The 15,948-nt window shown below is 39.1% G+C and overlaps 1 protein-coding gene across 1 annotated transcript in view; it reads right to left on the reverse strand.

Annotated features, from left to right (window-relative positions):
- The window catches only part of pgm2l1 (phosphoglucomutase 2-like 1), a 50,252-nt gene that overhangs the window by 12,562 nt on the left and 21,742 nt on the right, over nucleotides 1-15,948 (reverse strand). Inside the window, exons 5-10 of the mRNA XM_052109880.1 lie at nucleotides 9,252-9,335; nucleotides 5,923-6,116; nucleotides 4,755-4,944; nucleotides 2,319-2,416; nucleotides 1,972-2,152; nucleotides 265-358 (exon numbers count right to left, since the gene is read on the reverse strand). Coding sequence (XP_051965840.1) covers nucleotides 265-358; nucleotides 1,972-2,152; nucleotides 2,319-2,416; nucleotides 4,755-4,944; nucleotides 5,923-6,116; nucleotides 9,252-9,335 — 841 coding nt within the window. The remainder of the gene's footprint in view (nucleotides 1-264; nucleotides 359-1,971; nucleotides 2,153-2,318; nucleotides 2,417-4,754; nucleotides 4,945-5,922; nucleotides 6,117-9,251; nucleotides 9,336-15,948) is intronic.

The following is a 15,948-nucleotide window of genomic DNA, read 5'->3' on the forward strand; positions in this document are numbered from 1 at the left end:
CCTCCAGATGCATTTTTATAAGCTTTTATTTTATTTTTATATAACTATTTTTAACATGACTTATCTTCAAAATGCAACACTCATAGTGCGATGCATAGACTTTTTTTTTTTATAAACTTATTATCTTTAATAAAAATATTAAAGATAAATAATAATAATATAGATAAATGTACTATTAAACCACACTAATCAACTTGTCGGTTGTTGCACGACTAGCCAATGATAGTGACCCATCAGAATGTCTGGATTTAAAACTATACCTACCAATGGATTCTTCAAAGGAAAAAATGACCTCCTTTCCTGTTTTTGTTAACTCATGGATTCTATTTCCAATCCACTTGAAGCCTGGCAATGTTTCCTGAGACACAGGAAAGAAACAAAAATACAAAAGTCAGTGAGTAAAACTAATAAACAAAATAGAAAACCAACGCTCATCATGTAAAATCTATGCATTAACGTATTTAGATCGCAGTCTATTTTTAAAGCTACACTATGTAACTTTTGGCCTTCTAGACGTTGAAGCATAAAACTGCAAGTTACTTGTGGAGGAACACATTACGTTGGTTGATTCGGCACTGCTCTTGTGGCGGATGAATCTCAGGGTTTGAGAGAGGACTCCGAGTCACGACGTGCTAGTTTCAAATTGATATAATGTTATTCGCTTAAACATTTAGAACCGATATATTACTTTGAGGAAGATAAACAACACTCTTAATTATATTTTATTATGATTATTAAAGTGTTTATCCTCTACACAATGCACAATAGGGTTTTTATTGTACTACACATCAATTTAACTTGTGAAATGGCAGATATGAGCTCAATTGAAGACACTGTATTTTTATATTACAATCTACAGTCTCAGTGGAGAATGTGAGTGAACCATAATACAATAGTAGGTCTATGCACTACAAACAATAACACATAGAAATACAAAACAAGGATTTAATAATGATGATATACTCTATTGAACATGAAAATAATTCACAGAAATATGCAATATCACAATTACAATAAAAAACATGTTTAATCGCTTATTTGGAAGTAAAGTTCCAACAGAGAGATGGTTACATGCTAAACAAATGAATATACAGTCCATTACCATGCTACGAAATCGGTACTTTATAAACAACTTCCGAGATAAGCATACATTCATGGGGATCTGTTTAAAGGAAACACTAGCAAGTGTCTGTACACTGATTTGTTGCTCCAAAAATACTTTATTGGCTTACACTTGCTTGCAACGTTTAGACCATTAGATCTTCGTCAGGCAATAAATAAAAATAAATTATATTTCAACTTGTGCAATTCCGTGACTGATGTAAAAAAAAAATAAAAATAAATAAATAAATAATAAAAAAAGCCTAAGAAAACTGCGGCACACGTATATCTAGAGGCGCACACTTTGGGAATATCAAAATTGCAGCAATACTCAGAAGTTATGAATATTAGTCAAAGAAGTAACAAAATTCACCAGAAAAGAACTTATAAACACATTGCGATCGTTTGATTCATTACATCATAACAACTCTACCACCAGAAAACATACCCATGCATTACAGCAAGTAAACAACTTCACCAAACAGTTAAAAACATTAACAAAATCCATTAAGAGAGTGATTTCAAGCCACTGAACAGGTGTTGCACTCGCCCCCGGCTTCTCTTGACACTTGTGTGAGATGCGCCACAGCCGGACCTTTTTTCTGAGCTTACGGACATGACGTAAACACGCAAGGACGAATGACGTATTTCGTGCCAAGTCCATCCCAACAGCTCTAAATAAAAATCTCTATTGTACACTTACCATAGTGAATTGGGGGTAAGGCAAAAGTATGGTTTGGAAGAAGGGTTGTTGCTGTACTCGCTCATTAATGAAATGTTGTTCATGTCTAACAAAAATCTTACATAGTGTAGCTTTATGAATTAATAAACACTCAAGATATTTTCAGTCTTAGTTCAACTTGTACTAACCTCAAAATGGAAACCCTCTATGCGTGCAAAAGCATCAAGTATTTTGGATGAAACAGTGGTGGCCAGCATGTATACTCTCTCAGTGTCTGCTGGGTCTGGGTGTGATTCCTTCCAGTTAAATAACATCCACCAACCGAGCAATGCAGCTAACTCATTTCCCGTGAACACTTTCCAACTGCAACTGCCCATAAAAATAGTGAACACTAAATACAAGACACTAGACTCTTTAAACAAATACTGTCAGTTATGACTGACAATGCTATATGCTGCAGCAAAATCTGAATGCTGCCACAATGTACATAATAATGCAATACAAAGTTCAAGTAGAAGAGGGCAGGATAACCTACTTGTCATTCTGCTCTGCAACAGCAAGGCGATCAGCATCAGGGTCTGTGGCCATCACAATGTGGGCCCCTTCTCTCTCAGCTAAATGAAGGGACAATTTCTAGAAGACATATTTCAACACCATGATATCACTAAAAGTACTCCATAGTGTATACTTTAAAAACTACAGCTGGTGAAATATACATCTGAGTGGTATTTGTGCAAGCAAATACTCATTACAGCAGCTCTCAATTCATGAATACTTTGATGTTAAATGAATTGTTCACACAAACACTTTTAATTCTTTACTATTATTTACTTAATTTACCTTAATGTCACTTCAAACCTACATGACTTACTTTCTTCCATAGAACATAAAAGGTGATTTTTTTCTAAGTCTTCACAGGGTGTATTTGCTAATGTAAGTGAAAAGTGACTCAGGTATGACAACATCAGAAAAGGATAAAAAAAACACGATAAAACCACAGTAAAAGTAATCCAAAACGACTCAGCTTCCAAACCGATATGTATATGATCACTTTGCCACACAAGAGACTTGTGAAGATTTTTTATTGTTTTTTACACAAAAAATTTAGAAGATCAGAAGTGAAATAGTACCTGTACATTCCTGTTCATTAATTAATCCTGCGCTGTCTAATATTTTTTCTAACTTTGAACCAGTTTCACCAGCGCAGTTGGCAGATATTGTCTCTAAAATGAACGGAGGTAGCTGCAGACTGGATGTTCTACCTACCCATCTTTTTAAAGATGTTTTTCCTACTGTGAGTTCTAGCCTAACAGCTATAATTAACAGTTCTCTAATGAACGGAGTGGTACCTAATAGTTTTAAACATGCAATTCTTCATCCCTTGTTAAAAAACCTAACTTGGATCATACAGTATATCACAATTATAGGCCAATTTCTAAATTGTCTTTTATTTCGAAAATTTTAGAGAAAGTGGTCTATTCACAGTTATATTCATATCTGAATACTTATAATATTTTAGATATATTCCAGTCAGGCTTTAGGACCTGTCATAGTACAGAATCGGCACTGCTCAAGGTCACTAATGATGTATTATTATCGTTGGATTCTGGATCACATGTTGTTCTGGTTTTATTGGATCTGAGCTGCCTTCGATACAATAGATCATGAAATTCTTCTCAGTCGTCTGGAGTGTTGGGTTGGTGTGCAGGGTATAGCTCTTCAGTGGTTTGCTTCATATTTAAAAGGCAGGACAGTTGCTGTGAATCTGGGAGACTTTTCTTCCACATTGGCCCCTTTAGTTTGTGGTGTCCCTCAGGGGTCGATTTTGGGACCGTTGCTGTTTTCAGCTCTACATGCTTCCTTTAAGCAGTGTTTTTCGAAAGTATAGCATTTCATATCATTGCTATGCAGACGATCTCCAATTTTATTTTCCTGTGAGGCTAGATAACACCTGTTCGTTGGACAAAGTACAGGAATGTTACAGTGACATTAAACTCTGGCTATCCAGCAGCTTTCTCCAATTGAATGAGAGTAAAACTGAGGTTTTGATTGTAGGCTCTCCCGTCTTATCTTGCTTTCCTGATCATTTGGGATCTTTATCCCTAAAGACTGAGAATCATGTAAAGAGTTTAGGGGTAATCATGGACTCATCACTTAACTTTAAGAAACAGATTGGTGCTGTTGTCAAAGGAAGCTTTTTTAACCTGAGATCAATTGCTAAATTAAAGCATTTTTTATCTAGTGAGGATTTAGAAATTGTAGTTCATTCTTTTATTACATCTAAGCTTGACTACTGCAATTCTTTATATATCGGTCTCCCCCAGACTCTGCTTGTCCGCCTACAGTTAGTGCAGAATGCAGCGGCAAGGCTTTTAACGGGGTGCTGAAGAGAGAACATATTACTCCGGTACTGCAATCCCTACATTGGCTTCCGGTCAAATTTAGGATTGATTTTAAAATTCTCTTGTTTGTTTACAAGGCATTGTCAGGCTTGCCCGCAGTACATCAGAGATCTTATAGTTCCTTACTCTCCTTTTAGAGTTCTCAGGTCCTCCGATCAACGACTTTTAAAGGTACCTCGTTGTAATTTAAAATCAAAAGGAGATCGTGCTTTTTCCGTGGTAGGTCCCAAACTTTGGAATAGTCTCCCATTCCATGTGAGATCAGCTCCATCGATTACAACTTTTAAGTCTTATTTAAAAACGTATTTATTTTCTTTAGCTTTTGAATAATGTATGTCTGTTTTTTGTTGTATGACTTTCATGTTATTATTCTGTAAAGCACTTTGGGGCAACGTCTGTTGTTTAAAAATGTGCTATACAAATAAAGTTGCTTGCTTGCTTGCTTTGTGCAATGGACAAAATAAAACTGAAAGGGAAAGTTCACCCAAAAATTGAAATTCTCTTATCATTTAATTCAAAGTGATGTAAACATTAAAATCCTGTGAGGTTTTCCTTGTAAGTTTTCTTACCAAGACTGATTGTCCTTCCTCTGGATTAGGACAAGAGACAGTGGAAAACTCTGGATCAGGATCTTTCTGCTCTGGAACAGGAATAGGAGGTGGGAAGCCAAATTGCTGAAAAGCTCTCTGGACATAGTCGTGACCAACACCATGGAAAGATGAATGGACAAACTTCAGCGGAGACTTTGCGTTAAGTTCTCTGCAATGAGAAAAACTTGAGTATTGTGGATGAACTTCTTTAAAACTACATTTCTGATCAAACTAACTACCCTCAACATGTTACAACAAATAATAGAAAATTAATAAAGTTCCATTTAGACAATCAAAAATGAAAGTTTGTTGTTGTTGTTTTTTTAAGTCAGTGTCATTACTCATTATCAAGACACATAAGTGCAGAGTATTGCTGTGGAAACTGGTAGTGAACCCCAATTAGTAATTATTTTCAAAAGCTTAACCTGTTGATGTGCATGCCCCACCCCGCTCCCACCAGAACTGATGTCACTTTGCTTAAATTAGATGTATAATTAGATGTATAATTTGTCAACATTATGAACTATTCGAACAGCACACTATATAGTAAATGTGAACTAATTTAAGCAAGGTAAAGTCAGGACCATGGGTGTGGTCAATGAGCATCAACAGGTTTTAAAACACCCTTATATGGGTGCTGGATAACTCAGAGTATTGACGCTGACTACCACCCCTGGAGTCGCGAGTTAGAATCCAGGGCGTGCTGAGTGACTCTAGCCAGGTCTCCTAAGCAACCAAATTTGATCGGTTGCTAGGGAGGGTACAGTCACATGGGGTAACCTCCTCATAATCGCTATAATGTGTGGTTCTCGCTCTCAATGAGGTGCGTGGGGAGTTGTGCATGGATGCTTCGGAGAATAGCATGGGCCTCCACAAATGTCTCCTACCTCTCCGCGGTAACACGTTCAACAAGCCATGTGACAAGATACACGGATTGACGGCCTCAGATGTGGAAGCAACTGAGATTCGTCCTCTGCTACCTGGATTGAGGCGAGTCACTATGCCACCACGAGGACTTAAGAGCGCATTGAGAATTGGGCATTCCAAATTGGAGAGAAAATAATACTCTCTATACCCAAAGAAATACCATTATATGCAGCTGTAAAAGACTAACAGCACTGTTGTAGTACAGGTGAGATTATAGCACCTGTGGAAGCAGACAGTGCTTAGCTCTTCCATGTACCAGCGGCAGACATCCTCTAGAGGGTCTTTCCTTAGTGGGCTGCTCTCAACAAGGTCCTCATTCCAGGACTCAACCCAGGGCTCAGTACACTCTTCAATGCAACACAAGATCTCCTTATCATGTGGTGAGGAGATCTGCGCTCCATTGTGCCAGTAAACCTACAGAAAAAACAAGGTTGATTCAGACCATTTGGACACTCATCAACCTTTCCTTTTACAAAATACCATCTGAGGTATACCCAGTTAAAGGGATTGTTCACCCAAAAATGAAAATTCTATCACTCGACTCAACAGTTGTTTATTTCAAATCTACAGAAACTATATGATAGGTGTGGGTAAGAAACAGATCAATCAATATTTAAATACATTTTTACTAGAATTCACATTCTTCTTAAATTATTTTTAGTGATTCACATTATTGTGCATACCGCTACCTACTGGGCAGGGAGGAGAGTTTATATTAAAAAAGGATCTAAATAATGATCTAATTCTCACACACACACCTATCATATCGGTTCAGATAAATGTTATTTACCACTGGAATTGTATGGATTACTTTTTTTGCGGTCACTTGCATTGAATGGACCAACAGAGCTGAGATGTCCTTCTAAAAATCTTTGTTTTCAGCAAAGGAAAGTAAGTCATACACATCTGGGATGGCATGAAGTCGAGAAATTGATGAGCGAATTTTCATATTTGGGTGAACTATCCCTTTAAGGACAGTACCAATTTCAAAAGATTTTGCTTTTAAAGACGTGCTCAATGTACAACAACAATCTACCTTAAACCAGGTGTTGATAAAATTTTTCACACCAAGATATTATCAGATTTAAAAAAAAAAAAGAAAAAGGGCATCAACACTGCAGTGCTGTTACAAGTGCAAGTGGGACTATGTGACCCAATGGATACTGAGAAATGGATCAAATCGTGGCCTGTGCAAGTCAAATTAATCTACAATACATGGGCGTTTGTGCAAAACTATCAGTGTTATTCAAGTAAACAGATACGCTCTATGAAAATCCAGTGGGTTGCATGGATATTTGCCCCACACTACATGTCTCCAGTTGGGTAGACATTTGTCCCACTTCATGCCTTCCCATAAAGCTCATAAATAAATAGAACAGGATGCATAATGATAATGAAGAATTAGTTTGGTTTGCAGATGTGAGGGACTTCTAAAATAGACAAATACATACAAAAATACACAAAATACTCCTCTCTAATATAGGGTGCACTGGTTGTTTAGATCAGTTTTACTATCAGATATAACTAATAATTAATGTTTATTCATTATTAATTAATAATTAAATTATATAATTTAACTTGTTAAATTCTATCCTTGGGGCATCACTCTTTGACAAGAGAAAAATTATAGTAAGTGACTGATCAAGTCTCATAAAATTCTACCGTGAAGGTTGAGTATTTTGATTAATAATCAAAATACTCAAAAGGAGAAGAAGCCAGTCAAATTATTTCCATACGAATCAAACAGTAATCTGGTTACAGTTGGTTTCTAACAACAACAATTTAACAATACTGAAGTAATATGGGAGTTCTTGACATGGCAGAGGCTGGCTTCAACACAAATATTCAAACAAACAACTAGGAGTACTTATTATAATATAACAGCACTGAACACCGCCAATACTATATGAATATAACACAAAAACATAAAGTCCTAACTAAATAGTGGATCTATATGCTTGTGTATGGATGTATGTATGTGGGTGTGTGTCTAGATTCTGTAAAAAAGGAAAACAAAATGGCGGATTAAACTCCACGTGGAGAACTAGGTTCAAAATGGCGAACTGAATTCAAAATGGAAACTAGTTTCAAAATGGAGGATTAGATCATAAAGGACAGAGCCAATGATTATTTGAATGTGGAGGGGAAAAAAAAGATGGCTGGATCAGATCCAGGTGACGGAGCTACTACCACGTGGGGGTGGAAATGAGCAGGCACACAAAGGAACTGACCAAACAGGTGGGAGAATTTGAAAACACCAGCCTGATTCAGACATAAAACGCGGTGCTACTCGCTCCGTGAATTTCAGTGTGTGTGAGAGCGAACAAACAGGGGTGCATGCAAATTAACTGAGGATAAACGCTGGTAACAGCGAGATTGAATCGTTAGTTCAGATCACTCAATAAAATAACATTTCACCCAAAATTGACGATCTCACAAATCAAAACAGCAATCAGCAATCATAGTTAAACATACAATTGTAATCAAAACATCAAACATTCAGCATCAAATATACGATTTGTACAAGAAAAGTCACAGTTTCTAAACTAAATCTGCCCCGATATCAAGCCTTACTTGTGAAATCCTGTGTGATTTCAGCAGGGTTGTCCGTTTGAAATTCCTGTTGCGTTGAGCGGTCAGGAGAAAACGATCTGGATTCGGTCCTTTGTCTTACGCTTGTCAGCAAAAAGACGTGTCTCTGCGTTATTTCTTGGGTCCGGTGATGGAGAGAAATGCAGGAGGTAGGCAACGTTGATAGAAAACGGTTGAGAAGGGAAGCTGGTCGCCTTTTCTGTTTTCTAAATAAATTCACCATTGTCTCGTAGTGAAAATTAATGAACTGGTTAAAGCTAATCGTACTCTACCGTGGCCAAATGGTGAGGTTAGAAAACGTGGCCTCTCTTTGTCCAGAAGGAGGGAAATTCCTTTGCATGTGTAGATACGCATCTCTTTAAACCGCAGACTTGCGCAGCTCTATGCAGAGAGACCAAAATCAAATCTGGCCGCTAGTTTTGTGGAGAAGATGACGTCATCGGTCATAGGCCGCTTTTTTGACCAATGACGGTTGGTGCATGGGCGGCACTTCCCATCCGGCTGTGAAGCATTCTGGGAAACCTAGTTCAATGGTCTCACCTTTGATCATAGAATAAAGAGCTATGCGGTCTCCACTGACATTTATATTGGGCAAGGCCCTACACTAATATCTCTTATCATATCTAATTGAATTGGATAAGTGGCATTCCAAGAGTGCTGATATTTAGAATAACAGCACTGTGACACTTCACTGTTTGTATACATTTTTATGTCTGCGTTTATGGTATTCTAGACAGATTGATCCTGCTTTTGGAACTCTTCTTGTTAGTGGAGCAAAAACAGGCCATATTGTGTCTAAAATCTAACTCAATATTAACTTGTTTACAGGACTGTTGTATAAAAGCAATATTACATAAGCAAGAGTAATGTTGTACTAAATATCAGCATGACTGATTTGGCCTTCAGCACTTTCTTAACAATGAACTGGTTGACAACAAATCTGGAGAAAAAGCTCACCTTGTATCCATTGTCCTCTTTTCTGTTATGAGAAGCAGTGATCATGACTCCAGCTGCAGCTCCATACTTCATCACAGCGTACGGCTTAAGAACCACAAGACAATTCACAAGGTTCAAGATAACATCTAACTCTTAATGACTTTATTATTATAGCTTCTCATCGTCACTTTATGTAACATTCCCAAGCCAGACAAAATAACGTTTTTAAATTTAAATGCACATGGAAGGCAACAACTAAAGTTATAGTATAGATAACTATTTTATATTGTCTACATACATGACTCACTGGTATATTTAATTCTGATTGGTCAATCATAGCATTTAGTAGTCAAATATATTTGTATAATGACCTTTAACTGTTTAATAGACCATTGTCCCAGGAAACCGATTGTTTTACATATTGGTGCTTCAGTCTCTTATCACTCCACAGTCTCTCTCATGACATATAAATTCAAGCCAGAAAAATGCTAATTGGCCCCATTTTGCAACTCAAAGTGGCCAGCTATAGTAAAAATGGCATTGGAACTTAAGTATTAAGTTTAAAACTTTGGAATAAAACTTTAGGTAGATGGAAATACATAAACATTTAGGAGTGCCTAAACTATTTAAAAGGAATGTTCTGGGTTCAATACAAGTTAAGCTCAATTGACAGCATTTGTGGCATAATAGGCTAGTGACAATGCCCCTGAATTTTTGAGATACCCCTACCGGAGGTAGAACTAAACCCAACAATGTTTTTCATCATCTCTAAGGTCTCCCATACATGAAATGGATTCTTGGCTCAAAATGTTTTACTGCTAAGATTGTTAAATTAACAAATATTCTTATAAACCCCAAAACCAAAAAAATACTGAAATATAGCCTGTCCGTATGGGAGTTAAGGCATATAAACTAGTGCAGATCAAACACACAAGCTCTGAGAGCTTTGAAACTTGGCATGTTTGTAGTCAGGAAGTTGCTTTAACTACTAGAAAAGACTGGATGTGAATATCTTGATGTATGGAATAAATAGAGACATATAAACACATACCTAAAATAAGCGGACATGCACAAATTGAATATCTATGCAGAATGTTTTAATTTACTTTATGGTTGCTTTGCCAGGGATTATCATAGAAACACATATGATGGCTTGTTGGAAAGGTGGGGTTGTGCTGAATCCAGAAATACCAAATATGTAAATATAGCATGACAAATCAGAGTGTTCTGTTACTCAATGTATGAGGTGTACAAAATGAATGAAAACGAAACACTGACAAAATAGTCTCAAGTCCAAATCACATTATCAGTGGTGAGAAGAATGTTGAGAAATTCAAATAAAAGATATATTTAATTATGAAACATTTCATATGGCACCTTGTACTATATGGAAACAAAGATTGAAATCGAAAGATAACACCTTACCATAGCACAAACAGGAGACAAGGAGTCAGGATTGCAGTTTGACCTTAATGAGCCTTTTAATAAAACTATAACTTAACTTCACAAAATACAAATTAAATTACTGTCTTAAATCAAACAAATGGCAATCAAACAAAACAAACACTCTGAGGGGGAATGACCCCTCTCTTCTCAGGCTGTTTTTTTTTTGCAGCAACCATTTGGAACATGAACTGCTTTTACTTTGGTAGCTATTCTGTGGTCAGCCCCCCATGATGTTACAACTGCAACACACCACTGTCACTCATCCACATTGTCATCAGTGACAAAGTGGGTCATATTTGGACAGTCTGGGAAAGGGCAAGAGCAAAACTCTGTGCAAGTCAAGCCCACTGAAAGACACTGGCATTTGGTGGCATTGTTGCAGTTTCCGTCTTTACAGTAGAGGTGGGTGATGTCTCTAACTTCTTTAGGTGCTGGTGCCTTCTGGAACATCACAGGTTCAATGCACCCATCTTCTCGGAGCCTCCATCCTCTACCAACCGGGTTCCAGAGAAGAGGTTTGGCCTGGTGGCTGTGACGCCACACTGCTGTTTGGTACAAGGCTCTCAGCACATGTTGCTGGAAGGCATCTTCTGTTGGAGGTAGATTTGCTGCTGACAAATCTGTGGTAGATGCTAGTGTGTACCTCAGCTCATCCAGGTTGGTGCAAGGATGCCCATCCATCTTTTTCTTTTGGCCATACAGGAGGAGGGCATACCTTCTTGCCACAGGCAAAGTCTCTTCCAGGCTACCAGAGAGTCCAAATTTGGTCATTTCCTGTAACTCACAAAGATGGGTCTTCAGTCTTGTGAGGGCAGTGGCCTTCCCAATTCTGTACAAACTGCTTGTGGTGTCACAACCCGTGAGGGCGTGGCATGCAGGTAAAGACTCACAAAGCACTGCTCCAAGCTTCTGAGCGATCAAACAGATAGGGACGAATCTTTCCTTAAGGCCATGCCCAGAGAGCATAAACACTGCTGAGGATCCAAACATCCCTTTGCTTGAATAGTACAGAAGCAAAACTAGTACATCTGTATCATCACATTTGACAATTAGACGAGAATGTGACTGTGCAAGGTGTATTGCATGTAACACCATCCTCGTGTCAGCCTCCTCCTGGTCACTGTAAAGATCTTTCAAGCAGTCAATGCCTGACTTGCTAACTCTCTTAACCTCCTGACCATTTTCAAAGCCACCTGCCAAGATGACAGTGTTCCCTGAAGAAATTCTCGTTGGCCCAGTACTGGCGATGTAGGTGCTGACAAAGCTACATAGAGCAGCCTTGTTTCCGCTGATCCTGAGGTATTTTCTGTAGTTTGGAACACTTGTTTCTCCTGTGATGATATGTGTTCGTCTGCTGGTGTGAATGGTGCCTCTTCTTTGTCTTTCAAGATCTTTGACTGAGTGTTGGTGGTCATATCTATCAAACACTATAACGACACAGCGGTTACCTTCCTTTCCCATTAAAGTTGCAATCTTTGTCCAGACACACTCACCCAGGTCATTGAACGTTTTAAAGGCTGAATCATTGAGACTCTGTAGAAGAGCCATGCCATCAATGATATATGCTGATGGTTCTTTATCATTTGGCAGCTGCTCTGATTCTTCAACAACAGCCTCGAGTTTCTTGGCCAGGTCAGCTTTTGTTGTCTTCCTCATGCTTCCATCATCATAAAACAAAGAGGGTGGTACAGCTGCGAGTTCATGAGACATCACAGTCTCCATGGACACCTCTCTTTGCTTGGAGACAGCCAGTAATCTTCGAAAGAGCACGTCTGAGTCCATGTGAACCTTTCTAAATATGCTGACTCCAACTGATGTTTTCATGTCCTTGAAGGTTGCACACTGGTTTCTTTTCTCTGGCTCCCAGAAGCTCTTTGTTCTTTTTGATTTTGCCAGACGTTGTTCAATATAGATGGCATTCTGCTTTGCACCATCTTGGAGGAAGCTTGAGAGCTCTTTTGCAACTTTCTCAGATGCAACCTGACCACTTGCAATGTTGATCAGTTCCTCAGGAATGCTATCAAGATCAAAGGGATTCTGCCTCTGCTCCACAGCTTCCATTATCTTCTGTATGTCTCTTTCGTCTCGGTCTATTCTGGATGCTCCATGCTCCTTGTGTACTTTCGGGCTCTGATCATCAGTGTCACAAAGCTCTTTCATGGCATCAACATATGCTGTGGTCACATGTCTTGTCATCAACCATCTTGTGAGAGCTCCTTTTCGTAATGTGAAGCCAACAACTCCACCCTGACTCTTGCCTTCTCGATTAATGGTTTGCTCCAGTGCCTGATCAGTAGCCACACAGTTGAAGCTTCGATGCTCAGACCGGCGAACAACAAACCCACCTTGCTGCATGAATGTGTATGCTTCTGGTTGTTCATGTTCAAGTGCTTTCATTTCTGCAACATAGACTGGCATGTACTTTCCATAATTGGTCCTGCCAGCAGCTCTGAACCAAGGCATCACTTCACACATGCAATTCAGGTGAAGTTGAAAGTCAGCTTCACGCTCCGAACGAAGAATCCTTAGCAATAGATCAGCACCACTGAGGAACATTAACCAGTATCCAAAGGTTGCTGATTGCTTAACTCCCTCATTTATGAACATCTGGATTCTCTTCTGGATCTCAGGAAGTTCAGTCTCCATCTCACTGATGAGCTGTTGAGCAGTGGCCTTGTCATTACCATGAAATGCATGCTGTACATCTTGTAGGATTTGCTCTTGTGCTTCAGTCATTGAACATTGGCCTTGTTTTTCAAGCCATGATTGCATGGCTTGCCAGAGAAGCCTGAACAGAGCCTCAGAGGCTAGCTTTATGCTTCTTACTCCTCTTGCCAGCTGTTTCCCTTGAAGCAACTGTCGAGCTGTTCCCTCTGCATACACATCTGACTCAGTTAGTATGTCAAAGAGTCCACCATCGCCATATAGCTTTCCAATGCTTGCTAGGTAAGCCATCGTGATATGCATACCTCCCAGTCTCATTGTGATCTTTCCTTGTAAGGGCGATGGTTTGCTCCACAAGATCTGTTGTGCTTTACTATAAATAGCAAGGTCTGCTGTTACAAGAATATGGTGCTGTCCCAGTTCTGCAGCAAGCTGTACAAGTCGTATCATAGATGTGTAGATGGTGGACAATTCTGAGGGTGATTCTCTTATGAAGGGTAGGTAGAGTACACTGGCTACTGAACAAGCAGTGTCTGACATGAAGGCATTAAATGCAGACCAAGCAGGGACATGCTGCTGGTTCTCAATTACATTTCGGGACAGCTTCCATACCAGATCTCTGTCTTCAGCTGCTTTAGAGATTGTTGTGTTTGTGTGCAGTAACTCAGGTTGGGCAAGTTCAGGTGGTTCGGGTCGCTTTGTAGATTTGATGTATCTGTAATCACAATTGAAATGAGAGGATAAGCTTATGATCATATGCATTGAATATCAAATCACTTCAAAACCTCATGACATACATTCATATTGAACATTACTTTGTATTAATCTTTAGCAGTTCATGTGACTAAGCGAATACCATAACAAAACAAAAACAACATAAAAATAGATTTCAGAGAAAAAAGAATGGACAAAATGTACCTGTAAAGTTTATCTCCATTAATATCAAACGTGTTTATGGTGGCGAGGGACCTCTGTGGAACCCGTGCTAGGCATGTATCTGCTGTGGAGACTTGGCCTCTTCGGAACACAACAGACGCCATAGCATGAGTTGTACGCTTCCCATCCAGGGTGTCTTCATTTTGGTCAAAGTTGTCGATGGCTGCATCAACAATTCCATGTTCAGCGACTCCAGTGAGGCCAGTTGGGATGTAGACACCACTCTCTGTCCTTGATATCTGGTCTGCTGCCACAGATGTGAGGAAGTGCCTAACCTCTGTATAGGAAACACAGTGGCCCATTGCACTGATCTCATTGATGAGAGTCTTACTACCAAACTCATGATGTATCAAAATGGCAAGTCCCAGTGTGATTGGCGTATGGATGTGACAGCTCTGTCCAATGAGATCATGACAGATTGCGATAACACACAGATTGTCCTTTGAAGCTGGATCATCATCACATGTTTGGTAATCTCTGTGGGCATGTGAATCAACACACCAGTTGACAAAGTCATACAGGATGTTGGGTACATACTTGCTGCATTGGAGACGTGATAGACGGTCACTGCTGACATATGATTGACTGTCATGCTCTACCTGTTCCATGCTATTCCTCAATATGTCTGCAGCCCTGTGTAATATTTGGATTTCGGAAAGACTCTGACTTGTATGTGGAAGTGTTGTCTCAAAGTCTACTGTTATTTCTGTGAGTTTAGCAGCTTCCCTCAGTGCACAACCTATGGTCATACTATCTGAGCAGATCAGATCTGACTGTCCTGGACGTGGAACAAATACAAGCCTGTCTTTGTAATGCTGTATCAGCTTTTCCTTTAGTTTCCAGGATCTATATTTCTTGTGTTGAACTATGGACACACCTTCTTCCTCAGCAATGGTCTTTAGTAAGTTGTCATAGCTATCAGTCAAAGAGTTGAGAGTCCTCACTTTCTTATATTTGGACAATACAGTTTTATCAATGTCTTCAGTGAGCTTAATAAAGGCTTTGTCATAGACATTGGTCTGCTTTTCTGATTCTTTTCTTCGTCTGGCAGCTTCTATATTTCGTTCAGAGATGTAGTGTGCAAGGCACATTTTATGGTATTTGGCATCATATGCAAAGAGATCTTGGCATGAAAGAATTCGAAGATGAACATCTTCATCAAGCCTTTCAGAAGCTGCCCGAAGGACCTTGTCTCTGGTACTTGCGCCTGTACCAGTCGAAATGGCTGTCAGAGGTTCTGGTCTAGAGCTGGCCTTCCCACAAATGAAACAATCTCTCCGTATATTAAATGATGTTGTATCAGCCCTACTCATCCTTCGTGGTGCAGATGTGCTCTCACTCTCAACATATTCAACTTGCTGCTGCTCACTGATTTTTGTCTTACTGCAGTAATTCGCTCTACATGATACATGATATGAAACTTTGATTTTGGAGGAAAGTATGTCATCTGTATATGGAGCCAGAGTTTTATGGACATCATCATCTCTCTGCTGAGCAAGAGTGAGTATGCGTTGGAGGCCTTCTACTGTGGGGTTTTGAACATAGGGATCTTTTTTTTTGCCCTTTTCAAGATGTTTCCCACAAATTATACAAAGCTTTGGATCCAATGTCTGTAAGACATTCTCCATAATTCAAGAGACTAGTGAAAAGGAAAAATTATATACATTTCAGA

Source organism: Xyrauchen texanus, chromosome 38, assembly GCF_025860055.1.
Source record: "Xyrauchen texanus isolate HMW12.3.18 chromosome 38, RBS_HiC_50CHRs, whole genome shotgun sequence".
Classification (NCBI taxonomy): Eukaryota; Metazoa; Chordata; class Actinopteri; order Cypriniformes; family Catostomidae; genus Xyrauchen; species Xyrauchen texanus.